The sequence below is a fragment of the Dermacentor variabilis genome, chromosome 7 (assembly GCF_050947875.1).
Source record: "Dermacentor variabilis isolate Ectoservices chromosome 7, ASM5094787v1, whole genome shotgun sequence".
Classification (NCBI taxonomy): Eukaryota; Metazoa; Arthropoda; class Arachnida; order Ixodida; family Ixodidae; genus Dermacentor; species Dermacentor variabilis.
Window position 1 is genome coordinate 130,218,156 of NC_134574.1, and position 26,188 is coordinate 130,244,343.

Genomic DNA, 26,188 nt, shown 5'->3' on the forward strand with positions numbered 1-26,188 from the left:
AGCATTTCTGCGATAATGGCTACGTGTTTTCATGGTTTCCTGTCCAACTGCTTTGGTATTTACCCAGTCAAAATGAAATCGTGCTTTCACACGTGATACGCAGTTCAGCGTGTTGCCGTAACCATGAGTGCGTGTTTGATTTCTGAAGCATACAATAAAGCATGTCTTATAGTATAGTAACTGAAACTTTAAGCAATAATTATGTTGCACTTAATAGCTGACTTGCATACAGTAATCTCATAGACCACATGAGAAATACCAAGATTTCATCGCCAGGCCTTGCCACTTACTGGATTTTGAGACTTGCCAATTTTAAATTATCATTTCTACTTATATTGCAAACAGCATGCTGGATTCTATGGTCATTTCATTTCCCTCAACGTCTCGCAACGCATTCTGGCCAGTTGTCAGTCCCTTTATGTGCAACGCCGTAAAAATGTGTGGATAATTGTAGAACTTGGAAATACAGGACACAAGAGTAGGTGGCATGACTATGTGTTTTTTGCAGTGCTGTGTCATCTGCTCTTGCTTGTTCCCTTGCTGTACAATTATTTCTGCCATGTCGACAAGCTCAACTTTGTACCCAAGAGGCACAAATTTTCATGGTTCTCTCTTAGTTCACAGTAGCACAATATTATACACACCACAGATTAACATCTGTGTTTCTCAGCTGTTCCAATGAGGCTACTAAACTCATCTTTTATTGCCATAATATTTCAACGGAGACGGCTACTAACATTTCTGCTTTTCGTACTAAAAGTTGAAGCCAAGTTAAACATTTCCCCTAGGATTACCTGTTTTCGTTTTTGATCACGAGAAAAACTCGCTTCGTTTGTGTGTGGTGCTAAATAGCACTTGCCATATGTTTTGCACCATAATTCTCTGGCGTAGGTGTGAGAATGCTTGAAGAGGCTTCCTTGGTAGTGCCACACTAATGTCTGCTGACACATCAGAGTGCATGTGTTGAAACGGTTCAATAATGTGACTTGGGTAAACAAGATGGTGCCTATCTGGGAGCAAAACAGCACTGAGTAGAGTACACAGAATCGGGAGACACGGTTTGACACTGTCCTGACACTGAGAAATTATTTTCTGTGTGAACGGGTAATAGGTCGACAGTTGGAAAAGGTCTGCGGGCCTTTCTCATATGAAGTGTCTTGTGAAGCATGTGTGTGCGTGTATATTGCGGGAACTGTACCGCACGGGACAAATCCATTTGAAAGAAGAGGCTTTGGCACTGCACCTTTAATGCTTTTGCTGCCTAGTTAAAAGCATAACACTGTGTTTGTTTCGTTTGTCTGTTCTTTAATGCTGACAGCTGTTGTTGTCAGACTACCTCCTGATCCTAAACTTCAGTTTCACGATGGGGGGGGGGGGGAGAGGAGGAAAGCAGGCAAACTTTGCTGCCAAATGAATTCAAACTCTTGTCCCTGTGGCGAAGTGCGCTTAAAAGCTGGATATGCTAACCAAAGCACCATCGTGCAGCACTGGCACTTCATAATTTGTTCAGGGTATTGCGCTACGTACAGACTGTACAATGGTGTCTGCGAACGTTTTTTTGGAGGCCACTGCAAACAATGCTGTAGTGGGCAAGGACGTGTGCATTTCAAAGAAGCTGTTATTGAGGAGGTGGCACTGTCTGCTGTGAGCTCCTGCTGCTGTTGCAGTAAATGATTTCAAGAGCCAGAAGAATTAAGACTTTAAGTGTGTTGATTTTTTGGTTTATTCATTCTGGTTGTAACATTTCTGTCGACACCTGATTGTAGTAGCAGCCTTCTCGTACCAAACACGAATCTTGAGATCTGAGTAAGGCAGTGGGAGAACCAGTCATCCTTGTATCATCCTTGAAAAGATGAAGCATGTGCTGACATGTGACCACTGCACTGCACCCTTGATCGGATCGGCTAGAATGGATCAGCTCGTGCCGGCCACCTGTCACTTCATTAGAAAGCCCACTGCCACATTTTTCACTGTTGACACTGAAAGTATGCAGACCACAGAGTCAAAAAAATAATAATAAAAAAAAAAATTCGCTGTTTCTGCAGCCTGCTACTAATGCTTGCAAACAGCCTTGTGTTTTTTTTCTTGCTTTGGATACAATCTGGTCGGAAATTCAAAATTTTCTCGGAACCCGGGCTCCATAAACTTTCAGCCCTAGCTGGATACTTTTCTCTTTGTCTTTAGTTTTCACTTTTCAATACTTCACACTAACCATTTGGTGTGACCAGTATCGGACCGAACTCTCGGCCTTTTTGCTGTAAGTGAACAGTCTCGGTACAATGTATCAAAGCACCACGCTCTGCATCCATAACCAGGAATGTCCGGACCACACAAAGGACTTCAGGGAAGAGCAGTGCGCCCGGTTCAACAGCATACCCTTTGAAGGGCGCTACTACAGCTGGGTGCCATATTACAAAGGTGAGTAGGATACAGATATGTTTGATGGAATACACATTTCTAAAGCATTCAGGCCGTCATCCCTGACCAGTCTCATTCAGGCTAAGAGCAACACTTAGCTGGTTGCTTGCACTAACTGATACTCCTCCAAACGCCTTCAACAACCATTAAAAACCATTTAGTACCTTTAAAATGTATGAGCTCGTGCAGTGGAGCCACCAAAGCTTGTGGGGTTCAAGAGTTCACTAATTTTCGACTGTCATTGAAAGTTCTGTATGATGCAGGCATCACTGAATCACATTGATCTGCATTACAGCAGCAGTTGTAAAAAAAAAAAGAAGAAAAGAAAAAAACGGGACAGAGTACACAGGTGTCTCTACACTTGCTTTAGCATCTAAGTAAATCTGTTTTCATTGTGGGCTAACTGCAAACAACAGAATTTTTTCATCATGATGACTGATTGCATTGTGGTTTCTTGGCACCGGGTGGGTGATACACCTCTGAGCTTTATTTAGGTGCCGTTCACCAGGCCAGTTCTACAGCTTCATTAGCTGATGGGAAAGAGTACAGGCTCCCCTGACTTGCCTGGACCTCTCTGCTCACTTCTCGTTATTAATTGTTGTGCTGGACTTTATGCAGATCATGCGAAATCATGCAGTTACGTCACTGTCTGTAGAAACTCTTTTGGCAAACGCAAACTCGCTCGTGCAGTATGTGGGAAGTACCATGCTGACGCCTTGCCCAAGGTGCTAGCTCAGTGGCTGTACAAGTTCTACTACTAAGGCCAAGGTTGAAGGTTCCATTCAGATGATGACAGAACGAAAATGTCTGTATGGTATTTTAACTTTTGCTGATGCTAAAGAACCCTAGTTGGTGAATACTAATGCAGAACGCTCCTCTATAACTTCTCCCGTACTCCACTCGTTGCTTTGGGATAGTAAACTCCATCAGCCAAACATTTAATCACACTGACGTCTCTTTGAGACAAGACTGATATTGATTATAGGTAGAATGAGCATGAACCTATAATGTTCTAATGGTTTTATAGATTCAAGTTAAGTATTTCTTTTTTAATGCTTCCACTGCACCCGTTTGAACAACGAACCTGGGGTTAATTGTTTCCCATGAGTTTCTTTGAAATCCTTTTATATGTATTCTCTTGCAGCTGCCAACCCCTGTGAGCTAAACTGCAAACCAAAAGGCGAGCGATTCTACTATCGACATTCAGCCAAGACCATCGACGGTACACGGTGTCATGATGATGGCAGCCTTGACGTTTGTGTCGATGGAGCTTGCATGGTAAGTACTAAGCAATATTAGTGCTTGATGTGCCTTTGTCATGGTGAAGTGGTCATTTGGCTGGGATTATTTGTAACTTGCCTGTTCTCATGCCATTTGCACTAATTATAAATTCAGCGTGTTCAAATTTCAGTAGCACTGCGTTTACAGATGCAGTTTATCAAGGAATAGGGTCAGAGACTTCCACCGTTACAACAAGTGGGTAATTACTAGTTAAAATGGTGTGAAGTCGCTTATTGTGTGGTTACCCATAGCTGGGACAGGTATGCACTGGCATATGTCGAGCCCACGTAAACTGGTCACTGGGCGCAGCAGTGCATAACCATCCAATTGTGCCAGGTCTTCAGTAATAATTTTATGATAAAACCGTTTGCTATAAAGTCAACCAGTGTCCATACTTTGCACAAAAATGTCATCTTGCAGCCCAATTTGTCCAATGCTGAATTTGTTAGAGCACATAATCATCAAAACTGTATAACTTCAGGCTTTTTAGTCTACAGCATGTGACAGTCGCCATAAAGGCAGTGTGTGGGGAATTAAGCATACTGCCATAGAAAAATACAATGCACAAAAGTTTGAGCTAGTTAAAATGCATCCATTCATCTCTGCTTTCACTTCTTAATGTAACAGCAGTGTGATTTTGGCTTGCACACCTAGGTTGGGACCCTGAACCATTCTTGGCAAATGCACTCTTAAAAACTGCACCCTCAATTGATTACTTGGGAGAGGTGTTCTAACTTGTGCCTTGCAATTGTTTGTAGAATACCATAACAGTCAATGTCAGGAGGTCACCGCAGAAGTAAGGGGTTTAGCTTGCAAAGGTAGGCTTAGGATGTGGAACTCTGTTTCAGTGTATGGCTTCTTCAATAACTTCACAGCATGAAATATTTTCTGCATGGGCCTATATTCTATGCATGGTCAGCAATGTGCGGTGTTTTTTCTTTCTGTGCTGTCTAGTTGTTGCACCATATTTTGTCAAACAAGAACTTTCTTTGCAACTCATAGTCCATCCTTTTTGCTCCAGCCTGTCGGGTGTGACAAGATGCTGGGCTCGGACGCCGTGGAGGACAAGTGCCGGGTGTGTCGGGGTGACGGTACCAGCTGCAGCACAGTCGAGGGCGTCTTCGACTTGGATAACTTACAAGTCGGTGAGCAGTACTATCTATATTTGCTGCCTGATCTTGCCCACTTAGCTAACCCTTCCACTACTATGAGAAGTGACAAAACTAACTATCATTGTGGACAATTTCACTCACACCATTGTTTCCCTCACCCAGTGAAAACTGATAAGATGGCATGTGATCTCTCAACCAGACACAGTGCCTGCCAACATGCTGCACAAATTACAAACCAGAACCAAAGTCACAAGTCTCACTCGTCAGAAACCTGGTGTTTCTATGAAACTGCTAATTGTGCATATCTGCCTTTGCTAACGCAGGTTACAACGACATCCTGCTGATTCCATCAGGAGCTACGAACATCAGAATTGAAGAGAAGTTCCCCACAAACAACTATCTTGGTGAGTTCTTCTTGGGGTGCTGCCTCAGCGAGTAGCGGTGCACATCGTGATTTATGCGTGATGTGCATCCATGCACATCTGATAGTAGTACTTCTCTTTTTTCCACTCCATCAAGCGAGCGCTCTTGAAGCGATTACTGATTGATGCGACTGATGCCTGGCTGGTGTGTGATTTCTCACCAGTACTGCTTCTTTGTTACTGCAGCCGTTCGCAACCAGACTGGCTACTACTACCTCAACGGCAACTGGCGCATCGAGTTCCCCCGGAGCATCCGCTTTGCTGGCACTGTGTTTCATTACGAGCGGCGCAACCATGGTGCCAATGCTCCCGAGAGCTTGGTTGCCCTTGGGCCAACGATCGAGACCATCCTCATTGTGGTCTGTATTCCTTTTTTATTTCTTTGGCTGTTTCTCAGTCCTTAGCCTGAGAAAACAAAGGTGTGACTCAGCTGTATTTCCACTGTCCAAAGTATGATTTGCGAACAATACTTGGCGGCAGCTATCTGTGGCACAGTAGTCATAGCTACGGAGCCAATTGCACATCTAAGAGAGCTACTAGATATAGTACCGACCCTTGAGGTTGCTTTTTAAAGCTTTCTTTATCTCCTCCCCTCACTTTGCTGGTGCTGTCCTGCTTAGTAGACAACTTGGGCCATGGGTTATGTGCCACTGAGGATGTGTAATTGGGTGCATATTTCAGTTGGTAGGCACTCATCACTATCCTATACTGCAGAATGGATAAGTGCCACTTCACTCAAGTACCTTACAGAGCCTTTGATAGGGTATTATGTAAGGGGTAGGCATGCATCTGTACAGCCGTCAGCACGCTTAACACGAACGCTCCGCAGCGTGGCTTGCACCAGCTTGGACTGACGCCAGCACCGCGAAGTGTTGCGCTCTGTTATCTCGGCATGTTTGCAGCGGCTTATGATAGCTGGAGCGCAGCTCGATTTGACTGCTCATCTCGTCTTTCGCTTTTGCCTGACCGGCGGGGAGAGTGCGCTCACTTGACATGTCCATTCCGCCACATTTCGCTCATGGCTGCGGTCTCACACGCGTCCAGAAAACACGTTGCAGTTTGCTTATATCGGCAAAGCGAAATGGCGGGCTGCAGCTCGCACGCCTTTCAGGTTTGACCTCAAAGCTGGCGCTTTAAGGAAATTATAAATAGGGAAAGGAGAGCAAGTGCAGGTTTGTGGCGTTTGTAAAGGTTGGACAATAAATGAATCTGCAAATCCGGTGGCACAGTTGCTCATGTTCTTAATTTCTTATATTCTCTCACAGCGCGCATTGGAGTGCTCTCGCAGGTTAATGTCTGGCTGCCTGTCTAGTCTACGATGCACTGAAGATCCACGGTTGGGGTGTAAAAACTGCGCGTGTCCTGAGCAAGAAAGACGCGTGGATGCGATTCAAACTAAACTTTTAATGTCTAGTTATTGGCGAAAAACGCCAAGTGGCATCTTGTCAGAAAAGAAACTGACTTTTTAGGTAACTAGAAAGACTCTGGCCATAGATGCAATGTATCGAAAGCTAGCATCTTATAGCTTGTAAGTGCACATAAGGTAACTCGATGCCCCCGTCGCATCTTGGTGACCTACACAGCGGGTTCCCGATCTTATTCACAGTGTCATGCTTGACACTTTGCAATGCGCGTTTCCTATATGTTTTTTTTTTTTGCTAGTTTTCAACATGGCAAACTGCAGTTCATATATTAAATGGCTGTGTGTTCCTATGGAAAAAGACTGCTTACATATGGGAATGCGAAAACATGTCATTTAGGGAAGACATAGGGGTTTGGTTGCGGTTTGCGAATTGAGTTTATTAATTACGATGCATTTCTCGGCGAACATTTGCCACTTTGGCAGTATGTATATATCTATCTAGCCGCCTACGTCTTGGTGCTCTCATGGTCGTTTCGTTAACTTGGTAGGCTCCCCACGCACTGCTTTGTGTAACGTCGATTCCTGCAGGGCATGGGATCTGCCTGCTTTTCCAGGCGGTCAGTCTTTACTTTTTTGAATTTTAAGCACTACACACACACACACACAGACACGCCTGTATGACATCACCCGGAATGCTGTGCGACAAACGGTTGTGTCACAATTTTGGTGCGAATGGCACCTGCGAGAGCACTCCGTGAGAGCACTCCGATGCGTGCTGTCCGAAAATATAAGAAATCAAGAATATGAACAACTATGCCACCGGATTTGCAGATTTATTTATTGTCCAACCTTTACAAATGCCACAAACCTGCATTTGCTCTCCTTTTCCTATTTATCATTTCCTTAACGCCAGCTTTGAGGCCAAACCCGAAAGGCGCGCAAGCTGTCGCCCGCCATTTTGCTTTGCCAATATAAGCAAACCGCAACGTGATTTCTGGATGCGCGTGAGACTGCAGCCACGAGCGAACCGTGGTGGAATGGACATGCCAACTGAGCGCACTGTCCCCACCGGTCAGGCACAAATGAAAGACAAGAGAAGCAGTCAAATCGAGCTGCGCTCCACCTCTCGTAAGTCGCCGCAAACATGCCAAGATAACAGAGCACAACACTTCGCAGCGCTGGTGTCAGTCCAAGCCGGTCTAGGCCACACTACAGAGCGTTCGTGTTAAGTGTGCGACGCCTGTACGTAATTTGTATAATGCATAATTGGGCACATGAACAAAAGAAAAAAAAAAGCATGAGTTAAGTATGTTAAATACATAAGTACAAATATTACATAGACGCAAATAATACAAACTAAAATGCACTAGCAGATAAGTACATTTAAAAAGAAATCCGAGGACACCTAAGCACTTTGTTTGAGTTGTGAATGCGAAAGCATTGATGTCCAATTGAACGCCGCTGAGCAGTCCTTCAATTTTTGCGCTACGAGCAATCTTTGTTTTAATGCTCATTCTACCTGCCTTGTATTGGGAAAGTTGCCAACGATGGTAGATTTCGCTGACTGCCTCTATGCTTGTTTTGCTGTATTCTTCCACTTCCTGACTTCATCCGCGGTGTGCTGGCGTGGACATTCACGTTTCGCTACTGCCAAGGTTGTGGCGAGTGTCGATGTGGATGCTTCAGACTCCATAGCGGTATGTGCTGCCCGAGCCAGCAAGTGTGAGCAAGTGTCACATGCGCGCGAGGCGTGCTCGTAACGTGGTGTTGCAGCCAATGGGAAGTTTGATGCCGTTTTTTTTTTTCGCTGCTACAGATGCCACTGGCTTTTTTACTAAATGGGCTTTTTGATGCTTTCGTATCAATAAGCTACAGTCTCTGTGAATAGTGCGCAGTAATAGTAATGCATACTTTCCATAAACATAGAAAAGGCAGGTGACGGCTTTGATCTGGCATAAGTACATCTTACTTGCAAAAAGAATCAGCCTTACTTCCCCTCTGCACGTGTCGGTGCATTAAAACTTTTTCACTTCGTTTCTGCAAGTTTTATTGCACCTCGCTTAATCAGCAACCGTATATCATCTTCACAGCCTGAACATCGCATCATACACACCATGCTTTCCAAGTGGGCTGCTCTTGCGCTTGCACTGTGCCTCGTTCTCTTGCTGGGACACTACAGCATGAATAACCTGCCCCACCAATTTGCCGCTACGCTGACACAAGGGGCATTAAATCTACCCAGATACGTGTCATACTTGTCATACAGCTCTGTGCACACATCTCTTGTCAACATTGTTCCCTCGAAAAGCGTTACATATCGTCTTCGTCCTTGACATACAGAAAGCTAAGAGCTACAAGCCGCAAGGGTGTGCTTATGTCGTCCGCTACTGCTGCTTCCTCACTAACTCAAACAAGCTTTGCATCATCTAGGTTACAACACTATACTCGATCAATCTGTGACATTCCTGAAAAATATATATGCTGGTAGTGCTTGTGCTTATGTTGTACAAAACAGGCACCAATTTCACAAACTATGGAGGCCAGCAGGTTGTTAAAATGGTGATTACTGGGCAGCGTTCTTGCTCTTGCATTGTGCTTGCTTTCGTGAGTTTAATGTAATGGGAAGGAATGCAAGAAACCAAGGACAATGCACCAGCTGCACATTAATCAGAATTTTACCAACATGTTGGCAGTCATGTCTGCGGCAGAGTTCTTGCAGGAAAGCCATCCTGACACTTTTCTAAATAATTCATTCAAAGTTGGGGAATGAGAAGTGCAGACTGTGCTGGTGTGCGCTCTGAAGATGAGGGCAGAGTAAGACACAAAGGTAAACATTCAGGAGTGCTTTAGCAACTGACATTCATTGAAACTTCCCGTTTTCATATATGTATGTATTTACAGTCGCGTGCAATATGACTTGCAACACCCTTGTTCGTGGTCGAAGGGGCTCCGGGGCTACGTGGTGGCTCTGACATGTGAAAAAACGGTTTAATAAATGCCGCTAATTGAAGTCTTGTTTAGGTCTGGAACTTACCCTGTGACTGCGCAGCCTTGAAGTCCCTTTGACCGCAGACACTGGTGTTGCAGGTCATATATTGCATGTGACTGTACGCCATTGTATGATGCCATATGATGCAAACTATCCATCTTACTGACACAGGTTGTCTACCAACCGGGAATACCGGGAATTCTCAGGGATCTTGAGTAGTCTTGAGAAACTCAGGGAAAACTCAGCGAATTTGTGCCTCTGTCAGGGAAAATTAGCTGTAATTTTAATGAAAGGGTCGAAAGTCGCGGTAATGCTGGCTCGTGTAACAGACAGGAATCGTAATGAATCCTCTTTGACGCCCTGTCGTTGGCTGGCAGAGTTGCTAGTGTACAGTCAACGACCGACTTTCCACATTCCCGATAATTTGGACGGCTTCGCGGCACCACCACGTACCCCATAAAGTCAATGTATATCAGAACGCCTGAAATTTAGGACGCAAGAACTCTTCGCCGTCTGATTTTCCGGACGTTTTGCCGTGACCGAAGGTCCGAAACGGCATTAATCAAAGCCACCACCGCTGCAATTTTGATTACCTCGCCGCCTCGAACCGGCGCTCTCGCACGCAGATCCGCTGGCAGCCGTAGCCACCTCTGCGGCAACACGAGGCCTAGCTGCTTCGACGTTCGCTATGAAGCTTCTTGCCCTTGGGTGCCGTGTTTTTTATTGAAACGATTCGCTGCTGTCAGGAATGGCACGGACTCCGCCTTTGTGCTCCTCGCGATTGGCATAGAAGCTTGGAAAACACGGTGCGTAGCACAATGCCGGTTCCCGAAAGTCAGCTTCGCCTCTTTACAGGAATGTTACTTGGTGAAGCGTGCGCAAAAGTATTGCAGTGAAGCCTAACAAGCGTGGGAAGGGGCCGCGGGACACAGTATGTATTCCTTAATTATACACGCGTGCACCCGGTATTTCCTGTCACGGTACGAGCATCGATATGCCTAATACGTGTACCGACAGGCCTTTAGAGCGTTTTCGAATGTGCCTGTGACGGATTGAGCCTCTAAGGGCTGTAAATGACATGCATTTACTTTTTCCAACTGGCCGATTTTTCGGAAGTTTTTGCGGCCTCTAGGGAGTTCGAAAAATCAGACGTGGACTGTCCAACTGACCAAGAAGGTGTTTCGAGTGGTACGTGGGGCAAACGAGTGGCGGAAGGAGGACAAGAACAGAAAGGACCTACGCATTGAGGAATGAACGGGAAAGGAAGCGTGCTGCCGCCGTTTTGAAGAAGCTTGAGCTCAAAAAACAAAGTGTTGGCAGATGCCGAGATGCAGGTGTCGCTCATCCAAACCAAAATAAACTCTTTAAAGCAGTTAAACACAGCACTGAGGCGTCTTGCGCAGGCTGAGAGTATTAGAGAGGTTTAGCTTGTACGGTATTCCGGTAAAACGCGGGCAGATGCCCCGGAGGCGTAAACGTGAGTGGTCTGCATGGTGCAGCCACCTGGTGGTGCAGTGCTCAAACAGACACAAACAGCTAATATTGCAGTAACCAAGTGTATTTTACTTTGTTGCGGGTGTAAATTTTTGGCAGCAGCATGATTACACCAGTGCCGAAAATTTACACCAGCAGCGAAGAAGAATACGCTCGGTCAATGCAATATCAGCTGTTTCTCTTTCCTTGAGCACTGTGCCACCAGGTGGCTGCACCATGCAGACTGCTCACGTTTACGCCTCCGCCCCAGCGCGCCCCGTCCGCCTGCGTTGAGAGAAAATCTCAATTGTGACAACCCCTCCCTTCTATTCTCTTTTTGAATAACATAAACACTAATCCTTAGTATTCAATTTGGGTTAAGTCGTTTTTTTTATTTTTTTCATATGCAACTAGAGAGTGACAGCATCGGGCGATATGGTTTCAGCCAGTTTTGACATAAAACATAGTTCTGCATTACTCAGGGAATTTCGCAAACGCACATGCTGAGGGAAAGCCTGGAAAACTCGGGGAATTTGGAAATGTCAACTTGGTAGACACCATGTGACAAGTTAAAAAGTAAATTCCTTTTTGCAAAAACAAAACTGATGGTGTACTGATACACTTGGCCCCTTTGCTGATTAAGGCTTTCATCTCTATAACTTCAGCATACATTTATCCTTGTGGTAGCTGATTATGTGCCATTTTGAAAACATCATTGAGCATTTCCAGTCATTGCAATGAGTTGTATCTTTATCTGTGTGTCTTACTCTGGTCCTTTTCTTCAACGCACACCTCTGCAAAGTATGCATTTCCAACCCGGCCAAGAATCAGCACTCTTAAAGAAGTGCAGGAATCACTTGGACATGGTTTTCTTAAAGCACAAAGTTTTATTCTTGGAGACTGGGGTGTCTTTCCTTTGTAGTTTTGTAGTACTCTTGTGTGGACACAACTTTCGTTCTTGTTCCTATGATGATTGGTGACAATGGCCTTTTCGTGCAGCTTCTGTACCAGGAGAAAAACCTGGGCATCACGTATGAATACTCAGTGCCTCACACCGTCAGTCGGCAGCAGCCGGACATGTACAACTGGAACTCGGGAGACTTCGGAGAATGCTCACAGACCTGCGGGGGAGGTCTGTGACTATTTTTTCATCAAGTGCACAGCTGCTCCTACTCGCAATGTTCATGTTCAGTGTATGCACGTAACTTACATGCTAACGTAATCTCTCAATGGCAGTTCGTCTATCTTGATAAGTTTAGGGGTGGGCAAATATCTGAAACTTGTGAATAACAATCCAGTATCCCTTTATTCAATTAGGTTTTTTAATCAAATAGTAACTGTTCCCAAGTACGAATTAATTTTGTAATAGGTTTCAAACATTCTAAATTGTTGCCTGTGCACAATTAAACATGATATTGGAGCAAAAGTGAGGTAAATTTTGTCCTAGTATGGCCGCAGTTGACATAAAACATGAGGAGCTGCTTAGGGGTGCATGGTACATTGCTCAGGAAACCACACTCTTCTAGCTAAAGCGCAATTGTTTGTGCTCAATTAACAGCCCTGAGTGCGTGAATGCTGTCTTCTTCCAAAACATGCAATAGCTAGCTCACCTGGTAACATCATTATGGGCTGGCATCTTTTAATTTCCCTTTGTGGTCTGCTTTCTCAGGTGCTCAGACCCGCCTCGTCTACTGTACGAGCGCAACCACATTTGAAAAGGTGTCTGACGACCTCTGCAACCCGACAGTCAAGCCCCAAGCCACCAGGGTCTGCAACCCAGAACCATGCCCTGCAACGTGAGTTTAATACAACCATTATTATAGCAGTTAAAAGCTTGAAACTGAGTTTGCTGCATGAGTACAACCACTGATTAATGCTTTTTTTTCCATTACACCATTGTTGTCATGGCACTGCCATCGTCTTCATGTCATCGTTGGGCCACTTTCCCATTTCCAGCTTCACCGATGTCACGAACTTGTGACTAAGTATTCCTAAGGCCGCCAAATTTACATGTCTAGTTAACTGTCTATCTAGTTGCCATTTTTCTAAAAACACTGCACAACTTTTGTAGAAAAAAAAGAAAAGGTTGGACCTGTAGCATGAATAAAAGGTCACATCAGGCCAATCGTCATAATTAATAAAAGAATGAGTAATTATGAATACTAACCTCTCATAGATGATGCATTACATGAAAAGACTATTTGACATGAAAGGCATGAAAAGACAAAGACTATTTGTTACAAGTAGATACACTGGTTGTTATTGATTTTAGGGTCTTCTGGTGCAAGAAATAACACTAATTAACAGCAGTCATACAAAGCAACACTTCAGACTTGTCATCAAACCTTGTAATGCACTTCATAAAGTGCCATATTTTGCATACACTTTATATTAAGCTTAGAAGCAAGCTTGTATGACTTTGTGATGTAGCTACATGTAGAGATAAAAAAAAACAAAAACAAATAGATGTGGACACAGGTGAAGAAAAGATGAGCGCTGACTCCAAGCTGAAGTTTATTGCACACAGGAAAGGAAAGTGAAAATAATAACGAACAGCATGCGTCTGCTATTTGTTATTACAATTATTATTGTTGTAGTAACATTCCTAAAAGCATCAGCATAGAATAATATTCATTATTAGATGCATAGAGAATAGGGTTCAGGGGGTAGACCAGATTGTTTCTTCAGATTAGCTTCACTCTTGGGCAGAGTCAGGGACAGTTAATTGGCTAACACATGTGTCATAATTTCTCTGAATCAAGAAAGCTTCCACTATCTCTCGTTAGCTTATCAGCATGCTTATAGACAAATAAGGCATCTGATAAAACTGGGTCACACCCACATTCATAGCAGTGCAACGCAAGGGCAGAACAGGCTGTCCCCTTGAGCGAGCTGTGCGGCTCTCTGAGCCGAATGTTTATGCACCGACCCATTTACCCGGCAAGGTGCCTCCAGCAGACGAAAGGGATGTCACATATACCATGCCACATCTGTAGGGAACAAAATGAATTCCATGTTTAATGGAATAATGACATCTATGAGATACTACTACGTGGCCTCCCATTTGTCTGTAGAAGGCGTTACATTGGGCAAATGGGCCGGTGCATAAACATTCAGCTTGGAGAGCACCATAGCCCGCTCAAGGGGCCAGCCTGTTCCCATCTTGCATGGCACGGCCATGAATGTGGGTGTGATCCACTTTTATCAGATGTTTCGGTTGTCTATAAGCACGCTGATAAACCAACGAGAGTGCAGTGGAAGCTTTTCTTATTCAATGAAATGACGACACATGCATTAGCCAACTGTCTGTTGCTGTAACTTCTTTGAGCACAAGCATGATTATCACCATAATCTAAAATACTATGAAAAAGTTCATATGCCACTGCATGCATATTGGGCCAGTGGCTGCAGTTTCATTACATCATCGTTAATAAATGTGTACACCTTGTGGTTTATTAACCACCTTAGAGCACCAAGACATGTAGAATATGTTGCAACACAATTATCATTACGGTGCAAAAGGGCATGCATATTGAATGGAGAAGACGATAAGCACACACACAGGTGCTTGTGTGTACATGTATGTCACATGCTTAGATCTTTGTATTGTATGTGTTAGCATTTGTGCCAAAGCAGTAATGCTTGGCAGACAGTAACAACTCACCTTAGAAGTCCTTCTGCACTTAGGAGGGTGTTCATTTTGGATGAGCTGAATTGACAGTTGAAATAAGGTACACCCTGAGTAGAGAAGGATTAAGGTAATCCGAGGGGTGAGACGCTGCCCTCCAAGCAGCGCTGGTTAACAGTCCCATGGCTAGGCCTATACTAATATGTGTATACAAATACAACACCCAATAAAGTGAACAGAGGAATAGCCCTGGTTTTAGCTTAATTGGTAGAGTATTGCACATGCCATGCAAAGTTGTGGGTTTGGCCCTCACCAGTGGCAAGTTGCCTTTTCGTTCCCTTTCCTTTTCATTTTTTAAGACTGTGAAGCTTATCACTAAGTTCATGTTTGATTTCTTTTGTACTTTTCAAATAAACAAGGAAAGTTAATTTCCTCTAGACATTTTCCGCCTTCATTGTCTGTTGTCTTCACAGAGCTATCTCAACTACTCAGGTGATTTAATACCTTTACTTAAAACTACTCTTCATTGGTTTTCCTCAACAATGCAGGTGGTATGTTGGGGAGTGGGAAGACTGTTCCAAATCGTGCGGCAATGGCACACAGCTGCGGTTGGTGTTCTGCCAGCGTCGCACTGAGGCTGGCAGCGTGCTGACCGCTGACTCGGACTGCGAATCCTCCGGGCCCAAGCCAGAACGGCTGCAGGATTGTAGCTCCGATGCCGAGTGTGCCTCCTGGGAAGTGGGCAACTGGACGGAGGCAAGTCTGACCAACCGCTACCACTAATGGCACTTTGGACTGCTCATTTGAGAGCATTGTAAGAGCGCTCTAGTGGTCATGTAAAGCAGCACTGAAGCTTTAATTGCCAAAAAAAAAACACTTTAGTAGTCGTAAAGTACGCTTATTTTCACTATAGAGTTTCATTATTTTGTGAAGTTACCTTTAAAGCTTCACTGGATTGCTCAGCAATGACGAGTTGAATCTGCCATAACTACACCGAGCTACCCGATTATTTTAATCATCATAATCATCCTCATCCTCAAGGACTTCGTATTTTAAGTTTTAGTCCCTTAAGGGATCTTGAACACTTCTGCTCATCATGAGCAATCGTCACTTCTTGGCTTGTGACGAGCCCACTTTGTCGTGGGTGTTTTGTCACCTTCTGAATGGCTTGTTGCATGCAGAGGAAACTATGTCTGTCTTATTCACAATGTAGATTCTGTTACACTCTATCATCATTGTTGTTTGAATTAGATTCTGCATAGTAAATTGCAGTCATGTTTTCGTGTGTGTTATAATCATGTTATTGAAGCACATCACATAAAGAAAATAAGCCATTACAATACAGTTTTTACAATTTGAAGTGCAGCAATGATGACAGATGATTCTTGCTGTAGTTGCTATTATGCTTGTCTCCCTCTTGAGGTACAGTATGGCCAACTTTTAAAGGGAATGTGCGGTTAGTATTCCGGTATTTATTATTGCTGAGATATGGCATGAATGACCACAGAGTTATTTTTTTTTTTGTAAATGAGCGTCTGTTGGATCATATCAACCACTTCATTTCTATAAAGGCGAAGACATGATATAGTTGTACAAGCTTTATTACAGTCGACTTTCGTTAATTTGATGCTGACGAGATCGAAGATTTTTGTCAAGTAATCCGGCGGGTTAACTTAAACCGCATGCGTAAGGAGCGTCAAAACACACTGATCATTCATTAGGCAGTATTTTACTGATTCTCACCCGCCCCCAAATCAACCGTGCACCCGCCTTTTATGTGTCCAAAGTAGAAAACTAATATAGAAACGACATTAACGCTACTAAACAAAGTAGAAATCCAAGGTGCACGTGCCATTTTAGCAAGAAAAATTGGCGATGATCTGATATGTGTTACACACTGGCAACCAGTTTTCTAAAGTTAGGCTTCACCACATAGTTTTGTAAGTCATCTTTGCCGCAATACAGCTCTGTTATGCGGTAAAGCATATGAACGTCGTGAGCGTGGTTTTAGTTTTGTGTCCAATTGCAACCGCACAGGCATTTGCTCGGCCCAATTTTCCTGCAAAAAGAAAAAAACAAAGAAAGATGACCCTCAGAACTGCCTAAATGCCATGCTGGACATTGTAAGCTACTGTTATTGCTTGAAGATCTTCCTAGGGCAGGCTGAAAATAGGCATTTTTGACGAGAGGTGACTTGTGTTCACTGTACCCTGTGCTCCACCGAGGCATGCTGCCACTAAAGGAGTCGCTATGTGGGTCACCATGGGCGTCAGGCACGTGCATGCTGATTGGTCAAGTTAGTAGGAGTGAAATAACAAAAGTTTAGGCCCGAAAAGCATGAGCAGGGGCCGGGACCTTCGGTTGGGATCGAATTATCTGAAAAATTGAAATAACCGGAGTTAAATTAACGTAAGTCTACTGTACTGGTTAGGGTGTTCCCTTTAACGGTGGACCGTACTATACGACTCCTGCTGGAACAGACAATACATTAGCATGTAGGCATCTGCACATGCACACGCCAATACGTTTATCACTAATATTAAGATGCACATACCGAAGCCGATTGCTGGCTTGAAGTAGTAGTCCAAGTCCTGTCGCTAGGGGTCATCAGTTTCTAGCTCTGTCTGTAACAGTTGCAATGCGTTAATTCAATGTATTCAATCAGCGCATAGTACTTCACTGTTAATTTAGTACATTTCCCACTGACACAGTAAAGTGCAGAAAGTACGCACACAATTTTCATATTGCCATAGCACTAGTGCAGTTAAACCTGGGTACAACGAACTTCAATATAACAAAATTCTCGATATAACGAAGTATTTAGGTTTTCATAATTTCTCCTTCATGTATGTAGAACCTCAACATAACGAAGTGTGTTTGTATGCGATTTCAATATAATGAGATTTCACTGCCGCCGCAGAGGAATGCCGAGACAATAAATGGAAACTTCCGCTGACGCAGATGGCCAAATGATTGAATTACAAGCGGCTGTTTGCAAACGCACCTCTCAAATCACCCACCATGTGACAAGAGCGACCGCCGAAGTGGAGCCACATCACGTTCCGTATAAAGTCCAAGCGCGATAAGATCCCATCGTGCGCCGCGCTCTGTGTACTTTAGGTGCGAGTGAAAGTGTGCGAGGGTGAGGCAAGAAAGATGGTGACTGCATGGGTGAGCAAATTGAAGGAGGGAGAGGGGAGCGAGTTCGCAAACGCGATCAAACGCGCGCGAGGGGGCCGAGTGAGGGGTAAGTTGGTGCGCGTCTCGGCCGTGCCTGCGCATGGCTGTAAGCGCAGCTGAGCGCATACGCAGCCGCTTTTGCGTGGGCACAGAGTGGGCGTGCCGAGATGGTGTGGCACCATGTAAGCTGTCTTCCCGCGTGTTTAGTATTGGAGGTTGCGTAATCTCAAGTTTTGCTGACCTTTTGGAGTGAGAGGCAGGCTAAGCGTTCACTCCCCACTGCCGGCGCATTTCCTGATAGCGTCGTCCCAGTGTGGGCGACGCTATCAGTTGCGGGGACGGAGTGCATGCAAAAGTGTGGCTGGCTTCGCTTAATTCGTACCGCCGATGTGAAGATCTCGTCGACGTACGTGGCATGAAACCGTGTCATTCGTTGCTGACTTCCAAATTTATGAAAATAATTGTTTTCTTATTTGAATAGCTTGTTTTTGTTGCCTGATAATTTGGAAAATTCTGCGGCCCCTTTTTGTGTAAGAAAAATCGATCGGAGTCTGTACTTATTTGCAAAAAAGGTAGAATTTTATTACAACGAAATTTCTACATAACGAAGCAAATTGCCGGTTTTACCGACTTCGTTATAACACGAACGGTTCATGGATGTTAAACCTGCACAAGTGACATGTATTGACTGAACATACGTCACAATTGCTCAGGAAAAGCCTGAGCAACCAAAACTTATTTTTTCTTCTTCCTGTGTATGTTGTCAGCGGTCCTTTGCTATACCACGCACATAGTATGTGTAGTTTCTTCATCTTTTTCACTATATTTGTATCACTGCCATGCTTCTATGCTTACACACTTAAAAGTAGAATGTCAAAAAGTTGGTGATAAAAAATGAACAAACAAGTTTTTTATCGAAATGTACAACTTTTCAGTCCTCACATCCTCTTTGACTTTGAGTGATGATTATCTACAGTGTGATCGTCTGTGTGGAGAAGGTACTCAGATCCGAGAAGTTGTGTGCATCAACCCTCTTGGTGGTGAGACTGTGGAGGTCCTGGATGACTCTGGTTGTGACGAATCGAAAAAACCGCCCTCCAACCAAACCTGTGAGCTGCGACCCTGTGATGGCACAGAATGGGTCACTTCACCATGGTCTGGGGTGAGTATTTGCATTTTCTATTCAGTTGTCATGCATTCATTGATTAGATTTTGGTTTGAATTAATTAGGGTTTATTTAATCACTCATGTTAGGAATCTATTGGGCGATAGAATTTAGGAGGCAAACACTGAAATGTGACTGTTATCTAGTAAGAGGATGACGTGGAAGTAAAAGTAAAAAAATCCTACAGATATGCATAAGATGTTAGCAGCAGTTACTAGCAAGATTGTGTGCTGTTACACGTCAGTGCCAGCCTATGTTCTGTGTTCCAGCCTAGAAGTGCAAATTAATTGTTCACATCAAAATCTCACATTTAGATGATCGTGGCATGCTATGAGCACATGGTGGCATTGATTGCCATCCGATAGGCTTGTGCCTGGCATCGTACAGTTAATTGGGCATCAGCCAACAGTGCTGCCTGTTCTGAGGAAATTGAATGGAAGGAACTGATCTGGAGAAATGTTGGCATCATGGAGGTGCCAAAAGAAGAAAACTGCCCTGCTTTTATGTTCATGGACAGCACATTGTTATTGGTATTGTGCAAGGCTAACTGCCATGCATGTACCCGTGTGTTTCCTTTCTTAAAGCTCACACTAGTGCACAGGCAGCAGATCTCCAGAAGAAATGTAGATCTCTGGATTTCTGCATGCTTGCCACATGTTCTGCTCTGCCAGAGGCTATGCCTTACCAAGAAATGTAATCATGTCTTGAGACAGGTCGCTGATATTTCTAAATGAGAGAAAGCAGATCAAATGTGGCATGATGTATAGGTTTTCAGCGTAAGCATATAGCTTTGCAGTATAATGTTAATTTCTCACGCAACAAATCCAGGTTTAATTCCCATCTGAAAGCAAGATTACTTTCTCTGGAGCCTGTGGTTGATGTTGGTATCGAAAGTATAGCCCACATACTGAGTGTAAAACTGTGAGAACTCGCTGGTCACAGCTATTTAAAAAAAACAAAAAACTGCAGGAGTATTTTGTTCCTGAATGCTGAACAATGGTGCCTTTCAATCGCAGTGTGAACTTCCATGTTCGTCGCGCATCGAGACCCGGCAGGTGCTCTGCACCAACGAGGAGGGGGTAATGTTTCCTGACGAGTACTGCGATGACGAGAAGCGGCCAAACACGACCAAACCATGTGACGAGGACGACAGTGCCTTGGACGAGCAGTGCCAGTACATGTGGTACTACTCCCAGTGGAGCCCTGTGAGTCTTGCTGCACACTGTTCGCATTGTGGCTTGGCCAACTGTGCTTGTAGATTTGTGTGTAAGAGTGGTGTCCCCCTGGTGGCGAGACAGGGACAACAAGAACACGGCAGTGCCGACCAGAAGACTAGCAATAGATATTTGTCGTCTCAGACTCTCCTCACTGGATTTTTACTGCAAATTCGACTCAATTTAATTTATCTTCTGAGAAATTGCGGGGGCTCCACCACGCGAGAAAGTCTGCCACAAACAGACTGAGGGGTTCCTGAGAGGCACGTACACACAACCGCTTTCATACCAGCTTAACACAACTAATTTTAAAGTCAAAGCTTTACTGGCCGCAAACTTGCGATTTCACCGTGGTGGTGCTCTGAGGAGGCACATGACGTCACAATGCGCGCCTCGCCGCGGATATTTCTCTCTCTCTCGCTCCCTAGTCACTACTGCACGTGCCACTAGTAGCACCGAGCCACAGGTGTTCCGCCGCTGTGCCACGCTGCGACTTTCCTCCGCCGCCGTTTGGTATGACGTCACACCACGTTCCTCGCCATTACGCTCGCCTCAGCTCACTTCGCCTGCTGCGTCGCATGCCTGATGACATGTCGGAGGATTGAAAAGGAGAGCTCGCGTGTGCCACAACCTTAGTTGAGGCGGCAGTATGGACGGCAACAATTCTGATAAGCAGGAGGAGGCCTGGAATTGGCATCGTAACGAGATGAAGTGGAAACGAATCGCCCAGGAAACAGACGAACAGCGTGCCGAACGACTGGCTAAACGCCGCAACATAGCTAGACAACCAGACTAACCTGGACTTGCAATCAAGATTAACCAAGGCTAACCATGCTATGCCTTAGCTTTCACGACGTATATCCTGGCATAGCCGAGCTAAGCCACTGCCATTTTTGTGTGTGTGTGTGCTGCAGTCATTCATGCGGACTAAAAAAGGAGTAATTGTCACCCACCTGAATGCAGCACGAAGCCGCGAAGGATGTGAAAAATTGCTTGCTGTGCTTTTAAAGGTATGATAAAGGGAAACGTTGGGCCGATCTAAGCAGCTAGATTCCCCTCTAGAAACATTGCAGGTGTTTTTTATTTTGTCCCAGGAGACAACATGCCCTCTTATTCATGAGCAGATAACGACTTCAAGCTCTTCCTTGACTCTCGAGTAGAGTATGATGCTGCGCCTCAACTGATGAAGACGCCGTGCTTCACTGATATTCGTCAGCGTTTTCTACGATGAGCAGTTGCCCGAGAGACACACCTTCACCTAATTAGTGCCCTCAAGCTGAAATGTGAAGGCACATTGTCGCAAAATTTTCACTCAAGAATCTCAGCTGAGTGTCATTAAAGTGCAGCTAGCATTCTCAGCAGTCGGGGCATGCTGCCGTGCATTTTTTCTTTTTAATCAGTCGAATGCCGAGCACAGGAGTGTTGTAGTATTTAAGAGTTAGTTGCAGATAACAAGCAAGTGAAGGTGTCGCACATTTATTTCGCACTTAAATTTGCCCAACTTGAATGGCTGTTCTTGCACACTCCCTGGCCTTGTAAAATCTTTCTGTATACAAAGGAAGCAAGATAATTGTGTACTATCTCATCCCTCTATCTCCTTTTTAGTTTGTGAAATGTTGCTGCTTGCCGATTTGTTCCATGATATAGATGCACATGCAGGCACTGCATTCCTTTGTGTTGCTCTTGATAAACTCAATTCGTTAGAGAGTGCTTGTTCCGTGTCCTTATCTCTGTATTTCCATCATCTCCCATGCTGGTTTAAGCGTGCATCTATTCCAACTAGCCCAACTTTCTACCTTCTTGGTCTGATGCTACTCCCACCGACTGCTGCTAAAGCTCTGCCCAAGTTTGACTAGTTTAGAACGCTCCTTTTACTCTGCAGTGTTCCACGGAGTGCGGGAATGGCATGCAGACCCGCAAGGTGTTCTGTGGCAGCTTCATCGACGGGAACATCGTCAATGTGACGGATGACAATTGCAACCCTGCAGAACAACTTAACTCAACTCGGGAGTGTACGGTGGAGGCTGTCTGTAATGGCACTTGGGTCGCTGCTCCCTGGAATCAGGTATGCATCCTGCAAGGCCCCTCTCGATCTGCTTGTCGGCGTTTCACAAAAAGCTGCATCGCATTACGGCAATTTCTTTTAGCACAGTGAAAATAAAAATGCCTTTTGTGGTGCTAAAACCACAGGGCTTGTGCAATGCAGACCCAGGTGGAGGGACAGACATGGATGGTACACTACTTACAGCTTAAATCTTATTTTGTTGTTTTGAAATGTGACATATCTGTAGCATCAGAATAAATTGAAACCCGAACATGAAGATAGCCTCAGCAGAACACCAGTTTCTCATAGGCACGAGAGAGCACAGTGTATGATCACTCCTTAGTCGAAATTCAGGCATGATTCGGACTCAAATCCACATTTTGTAGCTCGAATTAAGCCACTCCTCTAACAAATGCAGATGAAGTAACAGAAAAGTCTGCTCACTTTTGACTGGTTGGACGACATGAGTGATTTCTTCTTTCTCAGTGTTACAGATGGATTGATGATGCTACCATCGCCCGCTTCTGCAATCAAAGTGACTTTTATGTTTTCCTGTGTGTCTTTACCTCTACTATTGTGCAATAGAGAGCATTCATTACATGTTTCATAACCACAATCATGACAATGTATCGACAGATGTCCATCTCGGTATTGGTTCAATTTTCTCTCAGCCTGATCTTTCGGCCTATCAACTGTTAGCCTATCATTTAGGCATCTCATGGTACCTAAATGATGGGTGAGCAGCCCGAAATTCAGTTCTGCATTTGGGAGAAACCTTGAAGTGACACTGAAGGCAGATAATAAGGCATACTAAAGCGGTGCAGTCTTCTGTTAAACATTTTCAAGCCATTGTCAACGTACCTCACCGGCCAGGTCACGCACCGAGGTCTGTGTGGAACCTTCATGGCTTGACAAGCTCTGGGGATTCATGAAAAATAGTGCTTTGGGCTCTTTCATGAACTTCAGGACTGGGAGGGTGTGACAGAGGCCGTGCATCATGAGACCTAGCACACTCTGTCACTCACACAAGTGCCGTGAAAAATTTTGACGAAGAGTGCACATTGTACTCCCTTGGAATGAATTTGTTTGTAAGAAGAAGAGTGCTCGTTGAATATAAAAATTAATACTGAATGCCAGTCTTTTTTTGAACCTTGTGGATACAGTCTTCTTGCATATGGTTTCCTAGCGCCACCATTCGCTAATGAGAACATAAAAAATGACCCAATACAGTTGCGCTTCTTTTTCACTGGTTCATAAGTTTCTGGAAAACACAATGTTTCGGCATCTACCTTCGGTACGTAGTCAGAGTGCGATCGTATGATATGTTTTCCAGCCGCTAGGTATGGCCCATGTGAGCAAGAAAATGAGTAAGGTGCGAGCGACAAGAACTGCAATTGCCTGCCACAGCAACTTCCCCGCAATACTCGCCTGCCCGTCTCACGTGAGAATGCGGGCTCACACTCGGTTTCTTATTCTGGTACCAGCAAATCTCCCAGGTTGTTTTGCGCCGCATTCACAGCTATCGCCACCAACCTTCTTGCGAGAGCATCTTCACCATTCTATTTCACAGCATGTGGGACGAAGTGCTGTTGGAAGCATACTGCACGCTTTTAGTAGGCGATAACCCAAACATGCTGCCGTTCCCTGCTTCATACAGCACGAAGTGAGCGTCATGCTTCGCTCTGGCAGCATGGTATTACAGTGTTGCCAACCAACTTGATTTCGTTTTGTTCCTCGCTGCTGCCTTGAAACACTGCGCAATAGGAAGACAACAATGTGCGTCTCTCATCGCTTGGGTCCCGCCAGCTCGATGCGCGTCAGCGTCTCGTGCTGCAACAACTCACGCCAAGTGGGCATGTCAAAACTTCCCGCCAAAATGCCCCGCTTGAAGAAGCTGCTGACCCAGGCAGAATTCGAGGAGCACAAATGTGAACTTGCCGAAGTTGCAAGAACGACAACGGGCATCTATAATGCAGCTCAGGCCTGAGCAGCTCAACACGCGTTGATGTCTCGTGCTGCAGTGATTCATGCAACACTTCGCATTACATGGATTTAAACTGCAGTTGAGTGAATGAATTGTACGCTTTTCTGGCTAGTGTGTTTTCCCTCATATTTTTTTTTCCAATAATGTTTGAATGAGGTTCTACTGTATTGCATATGGATCATGACAGCAGGGATGTCATTATGTGATGTTACAAGCTTAAGCTGTTTTCTCTGATTCAGTCAATTATGCGAGTGAAGTCAAATGAGAAAATCAACCACAATGAGATAAAATATGCTGATTCGATTTGATGCAAAAGTTATTTGCTTTTCAGATACCCTATACTTACTGCATAGCCGTAAGCCATTCTGAAAGACCACCGAACAATGTCTCGGGTCTGATTATGGCGTGTGAGTGAAGTCTGTCTTGTGGCAAATTATTTGTGTCTTGCAGTGTTCAACGCCCTGCGGTGGTGGTCAGCGCACAAGAACTATCATTTGCCATGTCAATGGGAAACCAGCTGCACCTAAGAATTGCGATGTCAGCAAGAAGCCCTTTGACACTGAGTCATGCAACATGAATGCTTGCGACGAAGGTATGACTCGTCTTCAGCATGACGTATGGTTCCGCAAAGATGAATAGTTAACATGGGGATTTCTTGGCTTGCAACTAGCGCTTTTTAATTAGAAGCACCATTTGTGAGTTTGAACATATCCAGCATGAAAAAAAAAAAAACGAAAGACAGAAAAACAAGACAAGTATTAATCTGTAATTCTGGAACTATTAGATGTGTCACATAATAGTATATGAACTTTGGAGCAGGCTTACTGGCCAATAAGCCCTTGTATTTCAACAAAACAGAAAATTGGGTGTGTTTGTATATGTTGACCATATTTAACTGTGGAAGTGAATGTGTTTGGGCTGGTTGGCTCATGCTTTCAGCACAAAAGAACTGCTTAGCGAACAGGATATAAGGAAGAGACAGACAACGGTGCTGTCTGTCCCTTCCTTATGTTCTGTTCACTGCACCAGTTTTTCCTGCTTAAGTCACATTTAACTACAGCACAGAAATATATAGCGCAAGTAGAGGAAAGAGACACGCATGATTGCTACACCTACAACTGAAATTTATACGGAGGCTGTGAGCTTAAATAAAACCAGGAGCATGTGCGCAAGTGTAGTAAAGCAAAAAATGCCACTTGCACAAAAAAATAAAAAGGCATGAACCATTTTATTTGCAATCGAGGTATGAAAATGTGCCAGTATGGCAGCAGTTGATCTTGTAAACGTGTGATTATAAAGTGCAGAGGAGGTTATCACCAGGGTGGTGTGCTCACAAATAATTAATTATGCAAGATATATTGAATAATAACAAATTAAAGTTGACGGAAGTGTTTTTTATACTCCCACAGCCCTGCATCAGTGTAGTAGCAGTTTTATGCTCAAGATCGTGCTTCGTAGGACCATTTTCATTACACTCAAGACCTTGTGATACAAATGCTGGATGTAACTCATTCCAGATGAAGTGATCCTCCTGGGAGGCTGCAAGGATTCTAAGCATGGCTGCTGTCCTGACGGCATGACGCCTGCTGGTCCCAGCTTTGCGGGATGCCCGAAGGTTACTCCTGTCGAAGGTGGCTGCAAGGCTACCGAGTTTGGTTGCTGCTTGGACGGTGTGACCGCGGCATTTGGGCCATTTAGGTGAGCTTACCTCTTTTGTTTGGGGCTTTCATTACATCTGTCACTTTCGCTGACGCTTCTCACCGTAAAACCCTCTTGACACATTCTTCAAGAGACTGCGGAAAAGTGACATAGCAGCCGGTAAAACTTAACAGTCACGAAGGCACAAATCGCCACAGCAGTGTCAGAAACAGCTCTGAATGGCTGCCCATACGACTATTATATGTCTCGACTCCTA

The 26,188-nt window shown here is 44.5% G+C and overlaps 1 protein-coding gene across 4 annotated transcripts in view; it reads left to right on the top strand.

Annotated features, from left to right (window-relative positions):
• Ppn (proteoglycan-like sulfated glycoprotein papilin) overlaps positions 1 to 26,188 on the top strand; it is a 209,006-nt gene that overhangs the window by 105,974 nt on the left and 76,844 nt on the right. For all 4 annotated transcript variants that reach the window (XM_075699305.1, XM_075699304.1, XM_075699307.1 and 1 more), the window contains exons 5-17: positions 2,316 to 2,418; positions 3,563 to 3,696; positions 4,721 to 4,844; positions 5,135 to 5,215; positions 5,420 to 5,592; positions 12,058 to 12,190; positions 12,728 to 12,854; positions 15,235 to 15,442; positions 18,843 to 19,028; positions 20,048 to 20,236; positions 22,128 to 22,310; positions 24,724 to 24,865; positions 25,791 to 25,971. In XM_075699305.1, coding sequence (XP_075555420.1) covers positions 2,316 to 2,418; positions 3,563 to 3,696; positions 4,721 to 4,844; positions 5,135 to 5,215; positions 5,420 to 5,592; positions 12,058 to 12,190; positions 12,728 to 12,854; positions 15,235 to 15,442; positions 18,843 to 19,028; positions 20,048 to 20,236; positions 22,128 to 22,310; positions 24,724 to 24,865; positions 25,791 to 25,971 — 1,964 coding nt within the window. The remainder of the gene's footprint in view (positions 1 to 2,315; positions 2,419 to 3,562; positions 3,697 to 4,720; positions 4,845 to 5,134; positions 5,216 to 5,419; positions 5,593 to 12,057; positions 12,191 to 12,727; positions 12,855 to 15,234; positions 15,443 to 18,842; positions 19,029 to 20,047; positions 20,237 to 22,127; positions 22,311 to 24,723; positions 24,866 to 25,790; positions 25,972 to 26,188) is intronic.